We start from the raw sequence: 16711 nt of genomic DNA, 5'->3' as shown, positions 1-16711 counted from the left end.
CGTGCATCTGGCGGTCCAAGGTGGCATGGCATTCCACCTCTCAATCCTCTTCCTCCTCGTCTGCTGGGGCATTTCATCAAGTGCGTGGTGGGCAGCTCGTCATTGAGGCCAAGGACTGTAGCCGGCGCCGACAGATGGCGGACGGAGGGCATGAGCAGAGCTACGATGGAGACGTTGGGCGTGCACGGCCGGCACTCAGGATTCAGGAGCAAGGCAATGGCGGCGTAGACGGGGAGACTGAGGGGATGATGATTCAGCAGACGGAGATGCACTCGGGAGCGCCGACTTGGGCGGCCGCGTCCCTTCCCCTCGCCTCGCAGGTAACCCCCGCAGCTCAATCCGATTCCGATCCACCTCGCCGTCGCCCCGCTAAATGCATAGCCCACCTTTCCCTATGAGTTTAAGTTTTTGGGCGAGTGCAGTTCTACACTAACTTTGACCATTGTTTTGATCAAATAAATTTATATTACTATATTATTAAAATACTTTTCGTGGCACATAGCATATACGCGGATTTTTCGTGGCAAACTGATGATCAAAGTTAGAAACATTTTTTTTGCTTAGGCGTCATGTCGTACGACCAAAAAGAACTCTAACTTCGTTTTAGGCACACAAAAAAACCTCAATGCAACAATACCAAGATCTAGACACATAGAAAACGGCGCTTAGTTTAATTATGTACCATGCCAAGCAAGTACTAACATTCAGACACTGTATTTGTAAAATGACACCATTTTATCTTAGTGACATGTGAACCCAGTTGGTGGGGGGCTTTTTGTGAGTATTATTTGGTGGAAGTGGCAAATTTACATTTATTTTTTATGAAAGATAGATTTAATTATTTATACCACATAACAAGAGGTACTGACATATGACCCTTAAGACTGCTCACAGTGGGGAGTAACGTAGAGTAGTAACTTGCCGATGTTACTAGTCTATATTACTACCTTCATAGTAGGTAGTAACATATAAGTGATATCATGAAAGAGTTCATTTATTAGGCTATAGACTCATTATGCATTGAAATGTGTGATGTTACAGTAACTAGCTAAGTTACCATAAACCCCTCTCTCCTCATTAATTAGCTGCCACATAAGCAATCTTGTATTGAAATATGTGATGTTACTAGTTAAGAGGGTGCTTGGATATGTTTTAGTCCCATGACTAAAAGTAGTGGGACTAAAACTTGCTAGCCCCACCCATGCTTGGATCCAAATACTAAAGAGACTAAAATCAAGTTATTGAGCATTTATTATTCTCCAAACGCTCCAATCCAGAACTCGCATGTGTTAAAGGAGAGGCATTAAATGATGAGAGAGGGGGCTAATACATATTTTAGTAGGTTTCCTATGACTAAAATTTTTTAGCCTCAAGACTAGTCCTAACCTCTCTTTAGTCAGGGGTGCTTGGAACTTTAGCCTCTAAAAGAGACTATTTTTAGTCAGACTAAAAATAGTCTCTTGGATCCAAGCACCCTCTAAGTTACTCCCATTGTGACTAGTCTAAAAATGATCAACTGGTTCTCTTTTATTTTAATTTTGTCCTTCGTTGGGCCAAGCATTTAATATGTAAGCTTTTTGCGAATCCGAGGCGCCCGACCAGCTCGAGGCCCCAACTACACTGTCCCACTAGTAGTACTAGTACTGTGTGGTTCAAATGGACCAGTTCACCACACAAATGGATAGAAATGCAGAGCTCCACTGGTGCTCTAGATGTAGCTAGTTGCTGTCACAAGAAACATGAGGCAATGACGTGATCCATAGCTTGGGAGACCATCATTCCGCTGGTGAGATATTGTGTGCCTTCCCTTGTAGTATCTCTGTAATCGTCCTCTCAAGGATCTCTCTGAAATTTGCTTCCCAAATTTACATCCTAGCATTTCTTCTCTCGCTTGTTCATTGCCTATGAAGTCTGCATTTGTTTTAACTAAGCTGACTCCACTACATCAGAAGTTTTCCCATCTTGGCCTACATATTTTACTCTCGGTTGACTCAGATCTAAGCTAAGGCTATTTCGGTCAGATCTAAGCTAAAGAGAGAACTGAAAACTCGAATAGATTTGCAAGGTCGAGGATCAGAAGGACACGGCTAGTACATTTCCTATCTTGTTTTGCTGGGCCAGACTCAGCCAATTTATGTGGTGCCAAATGATGTAGGGGACACCATCTTTCTGCAAGTTTTAACCCTCCATCTATTGCCTATTGGCATGGCCTGTAGATGCTAGATTGCTGAGGAACATAAGCTCCCAAAACAGAGTTGCAAGGTTATTTTTACTTGGAACGTTACTTCCAGATTTTCATTTAGACAAAGCTAACGAGGAAGAAAGACTTTGATAATGATGCAGATTGCTTGTACTATCTCCCCCCTTCTCTAATCATCATACCTTTGTGTTCAATGTACTTGGTAGTAGTATTTCACAACCTACATCTGTGTTCAGTGTATCTGAACTAAATGCAAACTTGACAATCCCATACGCTAATTCTGCATGCTATATACTCCCTCTGTAAACTAATTTAAGAGTGTTTAGATTACTACTTTAGTGATCTAAACGCTCTTATATTAGTTTACGGAGGGAGTATGTGCCATTTACATTATCATCTTATATTAATCGTACTAGTTATATTTATCTAATGGTTCTTTTCCACAATGACAGGATTTGAAAGTGACATAGAAGAGCACTGCATTTAATATTAGGAAGAAACTTAGCAAAGATGGCAGAGGCTGTTGTTTATGTTGTGCTTGGGAAAATTGCTGCTAGTTTGGGGCGAGATGCTATAAATGCAATAGGAAAAGAAGCATCGGATTTACTTGAAGCTGAGAACAACATGAAGCAGCTTGAGATTGAATTTAGAGTTATGAAAGCTTTTCTAATCCAAGTAACAATGTGCTCATCACGTAATCTGGCTTTTGATGCGTGGCTTGATGAGGTAAAGAGGGTTTCACATGACGCTGAGGATGTAATTGACGGGTATGAATACCTGCTTGGACAATCAACTACACAAACACAAGGTTGTAGTTCACTGAAGAAACTATGGCGTCGTTCCAAACATGTTGGTGGTTGGCGAAGCATTACTGAACAGCTTAAGCAGATTGAGGTCCGCCTTTCGAAGCTCACAAGCATGAGAGATCGTTATGGCATCACAATCAGTGCAGAAGGAGAAGTTAGCCACACAAGCCAGAATGGTCAGCTGGAACATGCTCTGGACTCAACATGTATAAACATCGAGGATGAGGTGGTCGGGATTGAAAAAGAAACATCATGGCTTGTACAACAGTTGATACATGGGCAAGACGAACAAACAATCGTCTCTGTCTGTGGTATGGGTGGTTTAGGCAAAACGACTCTTGTCCGTCAGGTCTATAAAAAGGATGAAATTAAGCAGAATTTTGACTGTTCTGCATGGATTTCAGTTTCTCAAAGTTACAACATTGAACATCTGTTGAGGGAACTATTAAAGCAGCTCCAGGAGAAGGAAAAGGACATCCCTCGTCACGTTGACACTAGGGATGCTGCAAGCTTGGTACAAACACTAACGGACTTCTTGCAGGACAAAAGGTATTTGATTGTCTTGGACGACATGTGGAGTCGAGATGCATGGGTATTATTGAATCATGCACTGGGTATAAGCAAAAACGGAAGCAGAATCATCATAACTACAAGAAATGAAGATGTTGCTTCATTGGCTGATGTTGAGCACGGCATTCAGCTTAAAACTCTTGGAAAGGAAGAAGCATGGGACCTCTTCTGTAGAAAAGCCTTTCCAAGATTAGAGGGGAAAACATGTCCCCAGAGTCTAATTTATTGGGCAGAAAAAATTGTGGACAAATGTGAAGGATTGCCACTAGCTATTGTTGCCATTGGAAGTTTGTTATCACACAAGAAGCTATATGAAAATGACTGGAAATCCTTCTATCATCAGCTAGATTGGCATATAGGTAACAATGCAGAGCTCAGCTCCGTGAGGAATGCCTTAGACCTTAGCATCAACCATTTACCAGGAAATCTGAAGAACTGCTTTCTATACTGTGGTATATTTCCTGAAGACTATGAGATTCGAAGAGCTGAGCTTATTCGGTTATGGATAGCTGAAGGCTTCATAGAAGAAAGAGGGCCAAGCATAACTATGGAGGAAGTGGGGAATGAGTATCTCAATGAAATTGCTCAACGTTCGCTTCTTCAAGTGGTTCGGAGGGATGTTGATGGCATGGCCGAGACATTGCAAATGCATGACCTTGTAAGAGATATAGTTGTAAGCAAGTGCGCAAGTGGGAAATTTTCTCTTCTTCTGGATAACTCTCGTGATGCAATGCACAGTAGAGAAGCACGACGTGTTTCAGTTCTGAAAGCTGACAGCATTGAAGATACTCTTGATGGTGGAGAAAAGATACGATCCTTCATTTTGTTCGATCCTAGAGTATCATCCGCCTGGGTAGAAACTGCTACTGGAAATTTCAAATTGCTAAGAGTCTTGTCCTTAGAATCTGCAGAGATAACGAAGCTCCCTGATGTTGTGACCACCCTATTCAATTTGCGCTACCTTGATTTGTCTTACACAAATCTTAAAGTGGTTCCCAAAGCTTTGTGTAAGTTGACGAAACTACAGATGCTAAATCTTTCAGGAACTGATGTAGTGGAACTGCCGCTCCAAATAAAAGAGTTGGCTAAGCTCCGAGTTTTGCTAACTAAGGTCAACCATGATTACGATGCAAGAATATTTGATTGCTTTCAAGGTGCTAAAGTACATTCCGGAATTTGTCTTCTAAAGGATATGCAAGAACTGGGATATATAGAAGCAAACAAAGATCTAGTCGTCAGTCTTTGCAACATGACTTTGCTCCGAATATTTAAAATAACGAAAGTCAAGCGTGAGCACATCAAGGAATTATGGACCTCCATCACAAGATTGGCGCACCTTTCTCATCTTCTTATAATCTCATATGCGAAGGAAGAAGTTCTTGATCTGGAAAACTTAGATCCTTTGCCAAATCTGGAATGGTTTTACCTGAAAGGCAAGTTGCACGGAGGTGTTATCCCAACAATATTCAGCGGTTTCAGAAAACTCAGAGACCTACGCATGGGGTGGTCCAGGTTGCAAGCAGATCCAATTCCTTCATTTGCACACTTATCGCATCTGGTTGAACTTCACCTTTACAGAGTCTATGAGGGGCAGATCATGACTTTTAGGGCAGGTTGGTTTCCAAAGCTTGAGAAATTGTACTTAGCTGACATGGAGCAGCTCAGTTGCATGGAAGTGGAGGCTGGGACCATGCCGATCCTGAATTATATGGAGCTCATTGGTCTGAGAAGTATGCTCGTTGTTCCAGCAGGATTCCAAAATTTAACCTCACTGCAACAGATAGTCCTCATGGACATGCCAGTAGAATTTATGACTATGGTACGAGAACAAGACTGTGCCAAGCATATACACCTGATACTTCATCGTCTTCGCCAATGATGCAGGCGCCTCTAGTAACAATGTAAGTTTCTATTTATTTATTTACGGTTTCACCAAAATTTTCTTCTGCTGTGAAACATTTTGTCACTTTAATTTTGTGTGGACCACATGAATATGAATCATAACCAATCACCGTGAGGAACTCACAAAATTGTGCTTTACTAATTTAATAAGAACATAAATGATACTAGTTCATATCAGTTGAGCAGATTAGTTACTGTTAGATGTGTATAGCCCTTTTTCGGTTTATCCCCATTGTATAAGGGGTCTCTTGCACTTTACCACTTATGTAGATGTATTGGCCTCTGGCCCTCCTGAGAATTCAGTTGCCATTCATCCAACATGATATCAGATGCCAGGCTAGCCCCTCTCTCTCGCACGATGCAACTCCGTGCGCCTCGTTCCTAGCCTGCTCGTCTCCGGCCGCCGCTCCGTCCGGCCGCTGCCAGGTCCAATTCGTCCATCCCGGCTCTCCTCACCGCAGATCCGGACGCCCCGGCCCTCCTCGCTGCGGCTCCGGTCCTTCTCGCCTGCTCCGCTGCCCGCCTCGAGCCCTCCTCGCTCGGCTCTGCTGCTTCCGCTGCCGCCGCAGCGGCTTTCCTCCGCGCCAGCTTCCCACGGCGGCCTCCCGCGTTCCCGCCTCCCGCTACGCGCCAGCATCCCGTGGCGGCTTCCCTTCGTGCCAACCTCCCGCGCTCGGCCCTTTCGCGTTCCCGCGGGCCTCAGCTCCGTCCGGCCCGCTCGTCTCCTCGCGTCAACGCGAGGCGCTCCTCTCCTCGCTCCTGAGCGGAGCCCTCTCGCTCCGCACCCAGTCCGGTCCGGCTCCCTCGCTCCTGACTCAGTCCGGGATCGATCCCCCGATCCAGATCTGTTGACTCCAAAAAAAAGACAGCGACATATCTCAGTATGTCATCTTCGGCTATGTGGCTGTTCCTTGCTGCTCGGTGATCTTTGATGGCACCAACTATGCTGAGTTTGTGGGCTTCCTGCGTATCCATATGCGCGGTCTTCTGCTGTGGGGCGTGCTCTCTGGCGAGGTCGCTTGTCTGCCCTGTCCCGTTGCTCCGGTGGCTCCTATTCCGCCGGTTCCGCCGGTGTTTGCTGCTGATGCTTCTCAGGCTGACCGTGATGCAGCCAAGGCCCTTGATGATGCTGTAGTTGATGCTTATGATCAACATGTATCTGCATATTCTGATGCTCTTTCTGTCTATTGGGATGATCTGTCTGCTTACACTCAGTGGTGCAATGATGATGCTCGAGCTGCTGCCGTTCTCACTGCGAGTGTCCTTCCTCAGTTTGCTTCAGAGTTCATGGGCCTCGGTACTGTTGCAGCGATGTGGTCCTATCTCTATCAGCGCTATCAGCCCTCTGGCGATGCCCTATACCTCTCTGTGGTGCGTCAGGAGCATGCTCTCCAGCAGGGTGATTCGTCTGTGGATGAGTTCTACTCACAGTGTTCTGCCATCTGGCGTCAGCTTGACTCACTGAGGACAATTGTTTGTGGAACCTGCCGCTGCTGTCAGACTACGCGGTCTGACTTGGAGTTTCAGCGGGTCCATGAGTTTTTATCTCGTCTCCGCTCTGAGTTTGAGCCCAGACGTGCTCACTTGCTTGCTCGTGGTCGTGTTCCTGTCTCGGAGATGCTTGCCGAGCTTCGTGCTGAGGAGACCCGCCTTCGCTCTGCTGGTTTGCTGGTGGTCCCATCTGTATTGGCTGCTCGGGCTCCAGTGTCGTCCGCTCGGCTCACTGCTCCACCGCTCCTACCCATACCTTCAGGGGGTGGGTCGCCCTGCTTATGCTGAGAAGGCCCGGTCGTGACGTGACACCTTCTGTGGCTATTGCTCTCGGCCAGGACATCCCGAGTCTGATTGTCGTGAGAAGAAGCGAGACCAGAGGCGCTCCTCTTCCAGTGGGACTCCTGGATCTTCCTCAACTCCGTCACTAACCGACCAGGACATTGTGAGGCTCAAGCGTCTCTTGGCTTCCTCGGGCTCTTCGTCGACTGGTTCCGCTGCTGCTGTAACTGCATCCACCTCTCCATCACCGCAGGCATCTACTCAGTCAGGTACATCTTCGTGGGTTCTGGATTCTGGATTCTGGAGCCTCCTTTCATATGTCTTCTAATTCTTCTGTGCTGTCTTCCCTTCGACCTCTTGATTCGCCTGTTAATGTTCTTACTGCCGATGGCACACCTCTTCCTGTTACTAGTCGTGGTCTTCTTTCCACTCCATCTTTTTCTGTTCCTAGTGTTTCACATGTCCCTCGCCTTACCATGAATCTTTTTTCTGCTGCCCACCTTACTGATTCTGGTTGTCGTGTCATTCTTGATACCGACTCTTGCTCCATTCAGGATCGACGCACCAAGACTTTGGTTGGTGCTGGCCCCCGGCGCTGTGAGTCCGAGGGCCTTTGGGAGGTTGACTGGCTTTGTGTTCATTCCGCTGCCACTACTTCTGCCAGCTCCCATGCTTTTGCTGCCTCTTCGTCTGCGTCCTTCCAGCAGTGGCATCATCGCCTTGGTCACATCTGTGGCTCTTGCTTGTCTTCTTTAGTTCGTCAGGGCCTCTTAGGGTCTGTATCTGGAGATGTCTCCTTATATTGTAATGGTTGCAGACTTGGCAAACAGACTCAGTTACCTTACCCTACTAGTGAGTCTGTATCTCATCGTCCTTTTGATTTAGTTCATTATGATGTCTGGGATCCTGGTCCCTTTGATTCGAAGGGTGGTCATCGCTACTATGTTTTGTTTATTGATGATTTCTCTCACTACACTTGGCTCTACTTCATGAAATCTCGCAGCGAAGTTCTCCCTATATACAAACGTTTTGCTGCCATGGTTCACACCCAGTTTGCCACGCCCATTCGTATTTTTCGTGCTGACTCCGCTGGCGAGTATATCTCTCAGATGTTGCAAGGTTTTCTCGCGGAACAGGGTACTCTTGCCCAGTTCTCATGTCCTGGCGCTCATGCTCAAAATGATGTTTTCGAACGAAAGCATCGTCATTTGCTTGAGACGACTCGTGCGCTGATGATTGCTGCTTCCCTTCCATCCCATTTTTGGGCCGAGGCTGTTTCCGCATCCACCTATTTTATCAATATTCAGCCATCGACTGCTCTTCAAGGTGGTATTCCTCTGGAATGTCTCACTGGTCGCTCTCCTGACTACTCAGTTGTTCGTATGTTTGGCTGTGTGTGTGCTACGTTCTCCTTGTCCCCCGAGAACGCACCAAACTGACTGCTCAGTCGGTTGAGTGTGTTTTCCTTGGCTACAGTGATGAGCACAAGGGCTATCGATGTTGGGATCCAGTGGGTCGTCGCTTGCGCATCTCGCGTGATTGTGACATTTGATGAGTCTCGCTCTTACTACCCACGTCCTTCTTCCTCGCGTTTCTCTGTGGATGACCTATCTTTTCTTCTTCTTCCCAATACACCCTTCTATGTGCCTCATGTGTCACCTCCTCCTCTGGCACCTCTCATTCCTTCTCACTCACCACCGACACCATCCTCTCCATCCTCCTCCTCCACCTCTCCGCCATCATCTCCCGTCCGTCGCCCTCTCTCACCGTTTCCTCTTCACTATACTCGTCGCTCTTGCACTGCGGAGGTCTCCTCTGATGAGCCTTCCACCTCTGGTTCACCTCTCACGCCTCCCCCGATTCACAACCTCCGTGCTCGGCCTCGCCTCCCGCCTGATCTCTACTCCCCCGATCGGTATGGTCTCTCTGTTATTGTTGAGCCCACTTCCTATCAGACTGCCATCACTCAGACTGAATGGCAGCTTGCGATGGCCGAAGAGCTTGCTGCTCTGGAGCGCTCTAGCACCTGGGATATTGTTCCCCTTCCTTTCGGTGTCCGCCCCATCACCTGCAAGTGGGTCTACAAGATTAAGACTCGCTCCGATGGTTCCCTTGAGCGCTACAAAGCTCGCCTTGTGGCCCGCGGTTTTCAGCAGGAGCAGGGGCGCGATTATGATGAGACATTCGCTCCTGTGGCCCACATGACCACTGTCCGCACTCTTCTTGTTGTGGCCTCTGTTCGTCAATGGTCTATCTCTCAACTTGATGTTCAGAACGCTTTTCTCAATGGCGAGTTGCGTGAGGAGGTTTATATGCAGCCACCCCCGGGGTACTATGCTCCTGATGGTATGGTCTGTAGACTTCGCCGCTCCCTCTATGGTCTCAAACAGGCCCCTCGCGCCTAGTTTGAGCGCTTCGCCTCTGTGGTGACTGCCGCTGGGTTCTTGCCCAGTGATCATGATCCCGCGTTGTTTGTTCACACGTCTCCTCATGGTCGGACTCTTCTCCTTCTCTATGTTGATGACATGATCATCACTGGCGACGACTCTGAATACATTGCCTTTGTTAAGGCTCGCCTTCGCGACCAGTTTCTCATGACTGGTCTTGGTCCTCTTCGCTATTTTCTTGGGATTGAGATCTCCTCGACCTCTGATGGCTTCTACATCTCCCAAGAAAAATATATTCAGGGTCTTCTTGCTCGCGCTGCTCTTGGTGATGAGCGCACTGTTGTCACTCCTATGGAGTTCAACGTTCAGCTCCGTGCCTCTGATGGTGACCCTCTCCCTAATCCCACTCGCTATCGTCACCTTGTTGGCAGTCTTGTCTATCCTGCTGTTACGCATCCTGACATCTCCTATCATGTCCACATTCTGAGTCAGTTCGTTTCAGCCCCCACCTCTGTCCACTATGGTCATCTCCTCCGTGTTCTACGATATCTTTGTGGCACGATCTCTCAGCGCCTTTTCTTTCCTCGCTCCAGCTCTCTTGAGCTCCAGGCCTACTCTGATGCTACCTGGGCTAGTGATCCCTCTGATCGACGCTCACTGTCTGCTTATTGTGTCTTTCTTGGTGGCTCTCTTATTGCCTGGAAGACCAAGAAACAGACTGCAGTTTCTCGCTCGAGTGCAGAGGCTGAGTTGCGAGCCATGGCTATGCTGACGGCTGAGGTGATCTGGTTACGGTGGCTACTTGAGGATTTTGGTGTGTCTGCTGCTACCTCGACTCCCTTATTGTCAGACAGTACTGGTGCTATCAGTATTGCGCGTGACCCGGTGAAGCATGAGCTCACCAAGCACATCGGTGTGGATGCCCACTTTGTGTGTGCTGCTGTGCAGGATCAGACTCTCACTCTTCACTATGTGCCCTCTGAGTTACAGTTGGCAGATTTCTTCACGAAGGCACAGACTCGAGCGCAGCATAGTTTTCTTCTCTCCAAACTCAGTGTTGTTGATCCACCATGAGTTTGATGGGGGTGTTAGATGTGTATAGCTCTTTTTCGGTTTATCCCTATTGTATAAGGGGTCTCTTGCACTTTACCATTTATGTACATGTATTAGCCTCTGGCCCTCCTGAGAATTCAGTTGCCATTCATCCAACAGTTACCTCTAATCATTTAGAGGAAATTTGTTATTGTATCCATGACTTATCATATATACTTTTTCTGAACATACAAATTATTGATCTCTCATACTATGATTCTTTTCTCAATTCCTTCATCCGTTCATCATTTAGGGACCCCCATGCAACATAATGAGAATAAAGAAGAATTGCTTTCCCTTGCAGATTCCATTGAGATGAAGAAGCTGTTCTGTGCTTGTGTAATTTGCTGGTGCATGTTCACCAAGACTTCCCTCGCTGTATGTCATCTATATATTGAAATTTCTCAGTGTATTGTATTTGAAGTCCGGATTGACCACTAGGTATGCTTCAGATTTGGAACTGTAATAACAGGGTAGTGGCACGCTTCAGGTTTTTTGTCCCGTAGTTTGTATACGACAAGGTACAAACAGTGGGTTTTCCTGAAATGCGTCAAACCCGTCAGTAGTACTATGTAAGAAAAACTATTGTGCTTTTATCTATGATTCAGCCCTTTGATCAGTTTGATTTACATACCTTCGATGCCTCTATTATCCATTTTGGAGTCTCCCAATTTTCTGAAGTGGAGTACCTATCTTCTCTTATTTCTATCTTTTTCACTTTGAAGAACCTACATTTTGACGGGCCGATCCTTGGAACTTGTGATGTATGTATTGTATATGGATTCGTTCGCTCAGATGCTTGGAACTGAATCGTGTGCCTTCTGCGGCCATGTTGCCAGGACACATGATATAGTCCGGTCCGGTGTTGTGCGTTGAACCTGAGGATGAACTTCACTTCTAGAGAGCGCTCAACTGCATCTTTATAGAATTTATTGTATTTTTGGCCGTCCATAGCTCAGAAAGGATCACTGAAACTGTTTTTACGTGTTTCAGATGTGTATTAATTGGAAAGACTCTGCTCTGTGCAACATTTTTAGCAACTCAGACAGTAATAGCGCAAAACATGGTTCTGCATGACAAAGTTCCTTCTGATGAACAAATGCTTGAAAGACATTGGCTTGCATATTCACTTTGGCGCAGATGAGGATTAGGTGATATGTACTTCGGTCCGTATTAGGTGGGTGGCACTCTTAACCTCAAAAACAAGGGCCTACCTGAACTACCTAAATGCGAACGAAACCTCACATGCATGCCACCAAAGTTCCCCATGATAATTTACTAGGGAGTGAATTCTGGTTTTTACCCTCTATTTTCATGTTTTTGACACTAATTACCCTATTTAGCAGAATTTCATCCATTTTACCCCATTTAGCAAAAGTTTTGCCACAATTTATCTATTTTAAAATTTTGCGAGCATTCTGATGAGCAGGTCCCAATTGTTAGGTCCACCTAGCATGCCCCATCAACAGTTTTTACCTACCTATTTTTCTCCACGTTGAACCAGTCCTCGCAGCTTCGCTCGACTGGGCTGGCCTGATATGATCGCCAGAGCAGGTCGCTCGCGTCCAACGCACAAGGCGTAAGTTGGGCCGCATCACTCTGGCCTCCAATATTCATAGCACACATTGTTCGCCTTCCTTCGAATCACACACATGCTGCAAACAAAGAAAAAAAAGGATTTCAACAATATTTAAAATGGTGAAAAAACTTTAAATCAATGTACGTCAGTTATAGATGGGTGATATGTATACACGTGATCTTCTAATAAGCATTTTAATTCTGTCTGAATCAAACGCCTCACCGGCCAATGCATGAGTCAGGAAAACTTCATAATACACATATGATGGAGATGGTCAAAATCATGTGGAATGGGGTACGACGTGAGGGCTTGCTTGTTCACCAACCTCGCTGATTTGTTGGACGAGCGGCCCCCATAGATCTGCAACCGAGCACAACCTGATGGGGGCATGTACATGGACGCGCCCACGCCGACGTCGGCGAGCTTGATGGAGCTGGATTACATGGGGTCATTTCTTGCCTTGATGTCGCGCCCAGACGTCGGCGAGATTGACGGAGCCGGATTCCACGGGGTCATTTCTTGCCTTGATGTCACGACCATATATAACGCCGCTCGAGGAGGTATGAAATCACGCCGCTGCCGTTGCCTGACAATCCCTAACCATAAATTCGAGCGAGCCTGACAGGTACGTGTGGGCAGAAGCCTGGACGGGCGATGCAATCTATTAGGCGTGAGTAAGGAGCGTGGTCGACTCAGGCATTATGCGTTGGACGAGATGCAAGTGACCTCCATCGGGCCGGTCCGGTCGGGAGAAGCCGTGAGGACTGGTTCACGAGAGAGAAAAATAAGCAGGAAAAAACCATCGATGTGGCATGCCAGCTAGACTTCACAATTGGGACCTGTCTGCCAGAACACTCATGAAATTTTAAACAGGGTAAATCGTGGCAGAACTTTTGTTAAATGGGTAAAATGGATGAAATTTCGTTAAATGGGGTAACTAGTGTCAAAAATGTCAAAATAGGGGGTAAAAATCGGAATTCACTCTTTTTTGAAACATGTCAAAGCCGTCATTAGTACTGTGTAAGAAAATTGTTATGCGGAAACTGTTGTCTAGGATTTTGCATGTTTCAGATGTGCACCACTGACCAACTTCCGACAGCCATCTGTACTGTGGCAGCCTGCTAGCAGTTTCGCCGATGTATTACACGTTTTTTGACTAACTAATGACGGCAATAATTTTAATGGAATGAGCAATGATAATAGAATCACTGTGAGGAGGACACGGGCTGCACGCTGCTCTCAGAGGTTGGGCACCCGTGAGCTAGAGCACCGGTGCGCATTGCTGACTTAAGCGGCAGCCGTGGTGCGTTGGGGAGCTCCGAGATGCAATCATCCCACCCCCGCGTGCCGCCGCTCTTCCTCTCTACTCTCCTCCCTAACCCATCCGCGTCGACCAGGATTCGAAGTGGATGATGATGTGTGGTGCACCTGAAGTTGGTAACTTGGTATTAACGATTTCATTCCCAAAGAAGGTAAATAATGGTCATGTCTCTTCACATTGCTGCGCTAGTTCTACAAATTGAGCTGCTGCATTGGAAGATCAAGAGGTAGATGGGCAACCGGTAAATGCTAGACACAGTTCTCCTGGGGAAAAAATGATATTGTTTTAATAGAAAAAACATCATGACGAGATGGATAGGCCGCATGTCAAGATTAATAGCATAGTGAGGATGAATCTGTTAAATATATATCCTGCGATATGCTTCAAAGGAGCATACAAATTGTTCTAAGAATAAGAAAAGCTATTTGTGTGCTGCATTCAGCTTCAATTTTCCTTTTTTTCTAGTCTTGCTTCAGTTTTCGTCGAAACGGGGATAAAGGGGAGGTCCTATTTGGCAACCTATATGCGCCCTAGGATGCGGAAACGCGCACCCCGCACCCAATGCGCGGGGCGGGACGGCCCATTGCCCCCCCCCCCCCCCACCCCACCCCTTTCGTTTTAATTTTTCTTTTTTATTCTACTTTTTGTTTTATTATATATTTCAGGATTACAAAAAGTAATAATTTTTTTAAAAGTTGTGAGTATTCAAAAATAGTTCCTGAATTAAAAAATGTTTGTGGCTTCAAAGGAATGAACCTTTTTTGAATTTTAATGATCATTTTTTATTCTGGTGAGCATTTTTATGAGTATTTTTTTAATAAGGATGAACATTTCTTTGTATTTTCTGAAAAAATCGAAATCGATGAATATTTTTTTAACCTGATGAACAAAACTTGTATTTGAAAAATGGATGAAGAAATTTTAAAAATGATGAACAAAAAATTGAATTGCTGAACATCTTTTGACATTGATGAACATTTTTGGAATTCGATGAAAAAAATGTTTGAGAAGAAAAATAAAAAATAGAAAGGAAAACAGAATATTTAGAAAGAAAGAAAAGACAGGTGTGACGGGGGGTGCGCGGCAGGTCGCTTGCGGGAGACCTGCGCGCCGAATAGGGAACCTTGGAAAAAAGGTTCATTCCAAAGTACTGCAGGCTGCGCTAGTTTACAATGCAGCCTGCCCTCACGAAGCCCGGCCCGTACTTACACGAAGGCCCCTCTGCAGAGTCTGCACACAGCAGGCAGGCACAATGTTCTAAAAAAAACAGGCAGGCACAACACTATCTAGGCCCCTGCCCAGACGGCTTGCGCGGCGGTGCTTTTTTTTTAAACGAAAACACTAGAAACGTCCAGTTTTAAATTAATAAAACCACCATGCAGCATCCAAACAAGGTTCTCAAGCTTACAGACCCATAAACCAAAATAAACGACACAACACTGTCCAAATACGCGTCATGTTCGAAACAGCCAGAAGCATAGGCACAACAGGATTAAACTAGGTGATCATCAGGCCTACCTCCCTCGCGGACGAAGACACCAAAAGCTCAATCTGTCGGTGTGGTCTGCCGAGCCAGCGTGAGGGTGCTTTTAATCTTCTCCATGATCTCCAGCATGCGCTCAACATCATGTTACTTCCCCAACGGTGTCCATATCTATAAGAAGAGATGACATTTGAAAATAACATCAGCTAGATGAGCGGGGAATTTCTTCTCAATCGAATTTTGTTTTGGGTCGTCCATAAAGACCACAAAAGTGCCCCTACGCATCGCCAAGCGATCCTTGCATAAGCGCCCCGCTGTGATTGCAGCGAGGAAAGCAGGTTCCCTCCCGAGAGGGGATTTCAGTTTCGACTGAACGTTTCTCTAACGGTGTTTCACGCAAACCTAGCTAGGAAGCAGCGAAAGAAAACATGGTTCGCGTCCTCTCCTAGTCCGCAAACGGACAAGAGCCATCGGTCGGTCCGTTACGTTTGGCCACATTATCTGACGTCGATAAGCAGTTTCTAAACATTTGCCACAAACTGTTTTAAAAATTTTGAGTGGCAGGGCAGCCTTCCATAGCCCCCTGGCTATGTCCAGCGAGTTGCCCTCGGTGAGCTAATTGTAAAGCGATTTGACCGATAAATTTTGTGAGGCTGCTAAGCTCCAGGTGACAGAATCAACCCCCAAGCTGAGCTGTCTGGAGCCGAGCTTGGCCACGAGGTCGGCCTAGCTGGCCTCTTCAGCTGGGTCGAGGGACCGCATGAAGTATATCGCTAGAGGGCAAGATCTAAGGGCCTCGCCCACGAAGATATTGGCGTCCGTGGCAAGTTGGAAAATCGATGTGTGGGATTGCCACAACGGTGTCTGACGCATGGCGGCGCCTCACTGAAATTCCCCTGCAAACCGCAGATTCCGTTCTCTTCTTATGCCTTCCAATTTCAAGTGCTCCAGCCCGTTCCTTCTCAGGGAGCCCAAAGACAGTCCAGGATCTGCTCATAATGACGGGCCAACCCTTAATGGTGACACATACAAACCCTATTTTTACTTGCATCATTTTTCTAAAATTTGTGGATCCCATGGTTTCCCTTAGTTCGTGCTTGTTCAATCAGTGTGCTTAATTGGGATCCCCCATTTGATTTGTAGCAGCGAGCACTGTCCTGGATTCCACTCCAGAAGCATGAATTCAGATACTCAGATGCTAATGTCAATTTGAGTACATTATGCATTGCTAGGGACTGGCCTGAGGAAGATTCAAGGCACAAGCTTTGATGTGTTTATAATACACTACTACACTCATCTGACAAGTCTTGCTTGTCCTGGCAGACAACAAAACTTTCTGGTTTCACATGCCCTTGTGGAATTTCGAGGTACTAAATTATACTACTAGACTACCAATCTAGTGTAGTAAATTTACTAGCCATACCCGCGCGGCGAGATATGGTACATATGTATATACGATTTGTGGCTATAAATTTGGATTCACAAGATAGCTAGCTCTACGCATGATCATTTTGGAAATGATACATCTGCTATCACCATGAGTATTACATCCCTGCAAGATGGAAAGTATACATCATTTCTTTCAAGTAAGACTAAAC

The 16711-nt window shown here is 46.2% G+C and overlaps 2 protein-coding genes across 3 annotated transcripts; both read left to right on the top strand.

Moving 5' to 3' along the window:
* Positions 1-1608: 1608 nt before the first annotated feature.
* LOC125507159 (disease resistance protein RPM1) lies at positions 1609-11171 on the top strand. Of its 2 annotated transcripts, none has more exons than XM_048671831.2 (3): positions 1609-1786; positions 2653-5477; positions 11035-11171. In XM_048671831.2, the coding sequence occupies exon 2, from the start codon at positions 2711-2713 to the stop codon at positions 5453-5455; it is 2745 nt and encodes a 914-aa protein (XP_048527788.2). In that variant the 5' UTR covers positions 1609-1786; positions 2653-2710; the 3' UTR covers positions 5456-5477; positions 11035-11171. The 2 variants fall into 2 exon arrangements, with proteins under 2 accessions (XP_048527788.2, XP_048527789.2); XM_048671832.2 differs by having other exon boundaries at positions 10984-11122.
* On the top strand, positions 5749-7276 carry LOC147967632 (uncharacterized). Its single transcript, XM_087523198.1, has 2 exons — positions 5749-6266; positions 6348-7276. Exons 1-2 carry the CDS (start codon positions 5749-5751, stop codon positions 7255-7257), a joined length of 1428 nt encoding a protein of 475 aa, XP_087379324.1. The 3' UTR covers positions 7258-7276.
* Positions 11172-16711: the final 5540 nt, after the last annotated feature.

The sequence above is a fragment of the Triticum urartu genome, chromosome 5A, assembly GCF_056163025.1.
Source record: "Triticum urartu cultivar PI428250 chromosome 5A, HENAU_Tu73, whole genome shotgun sequence".
Lineage (NCBI taxonomy): Eukaryota > Viridiplantae > Streptophyta > Magnoliopsida > Poales > Poaceae > Triticum > Triticum urartu.
Note: the sequence above shows the minus strand (reverse complement) of the source record. Positions and strands in the feature narration are given on the sequence as shown.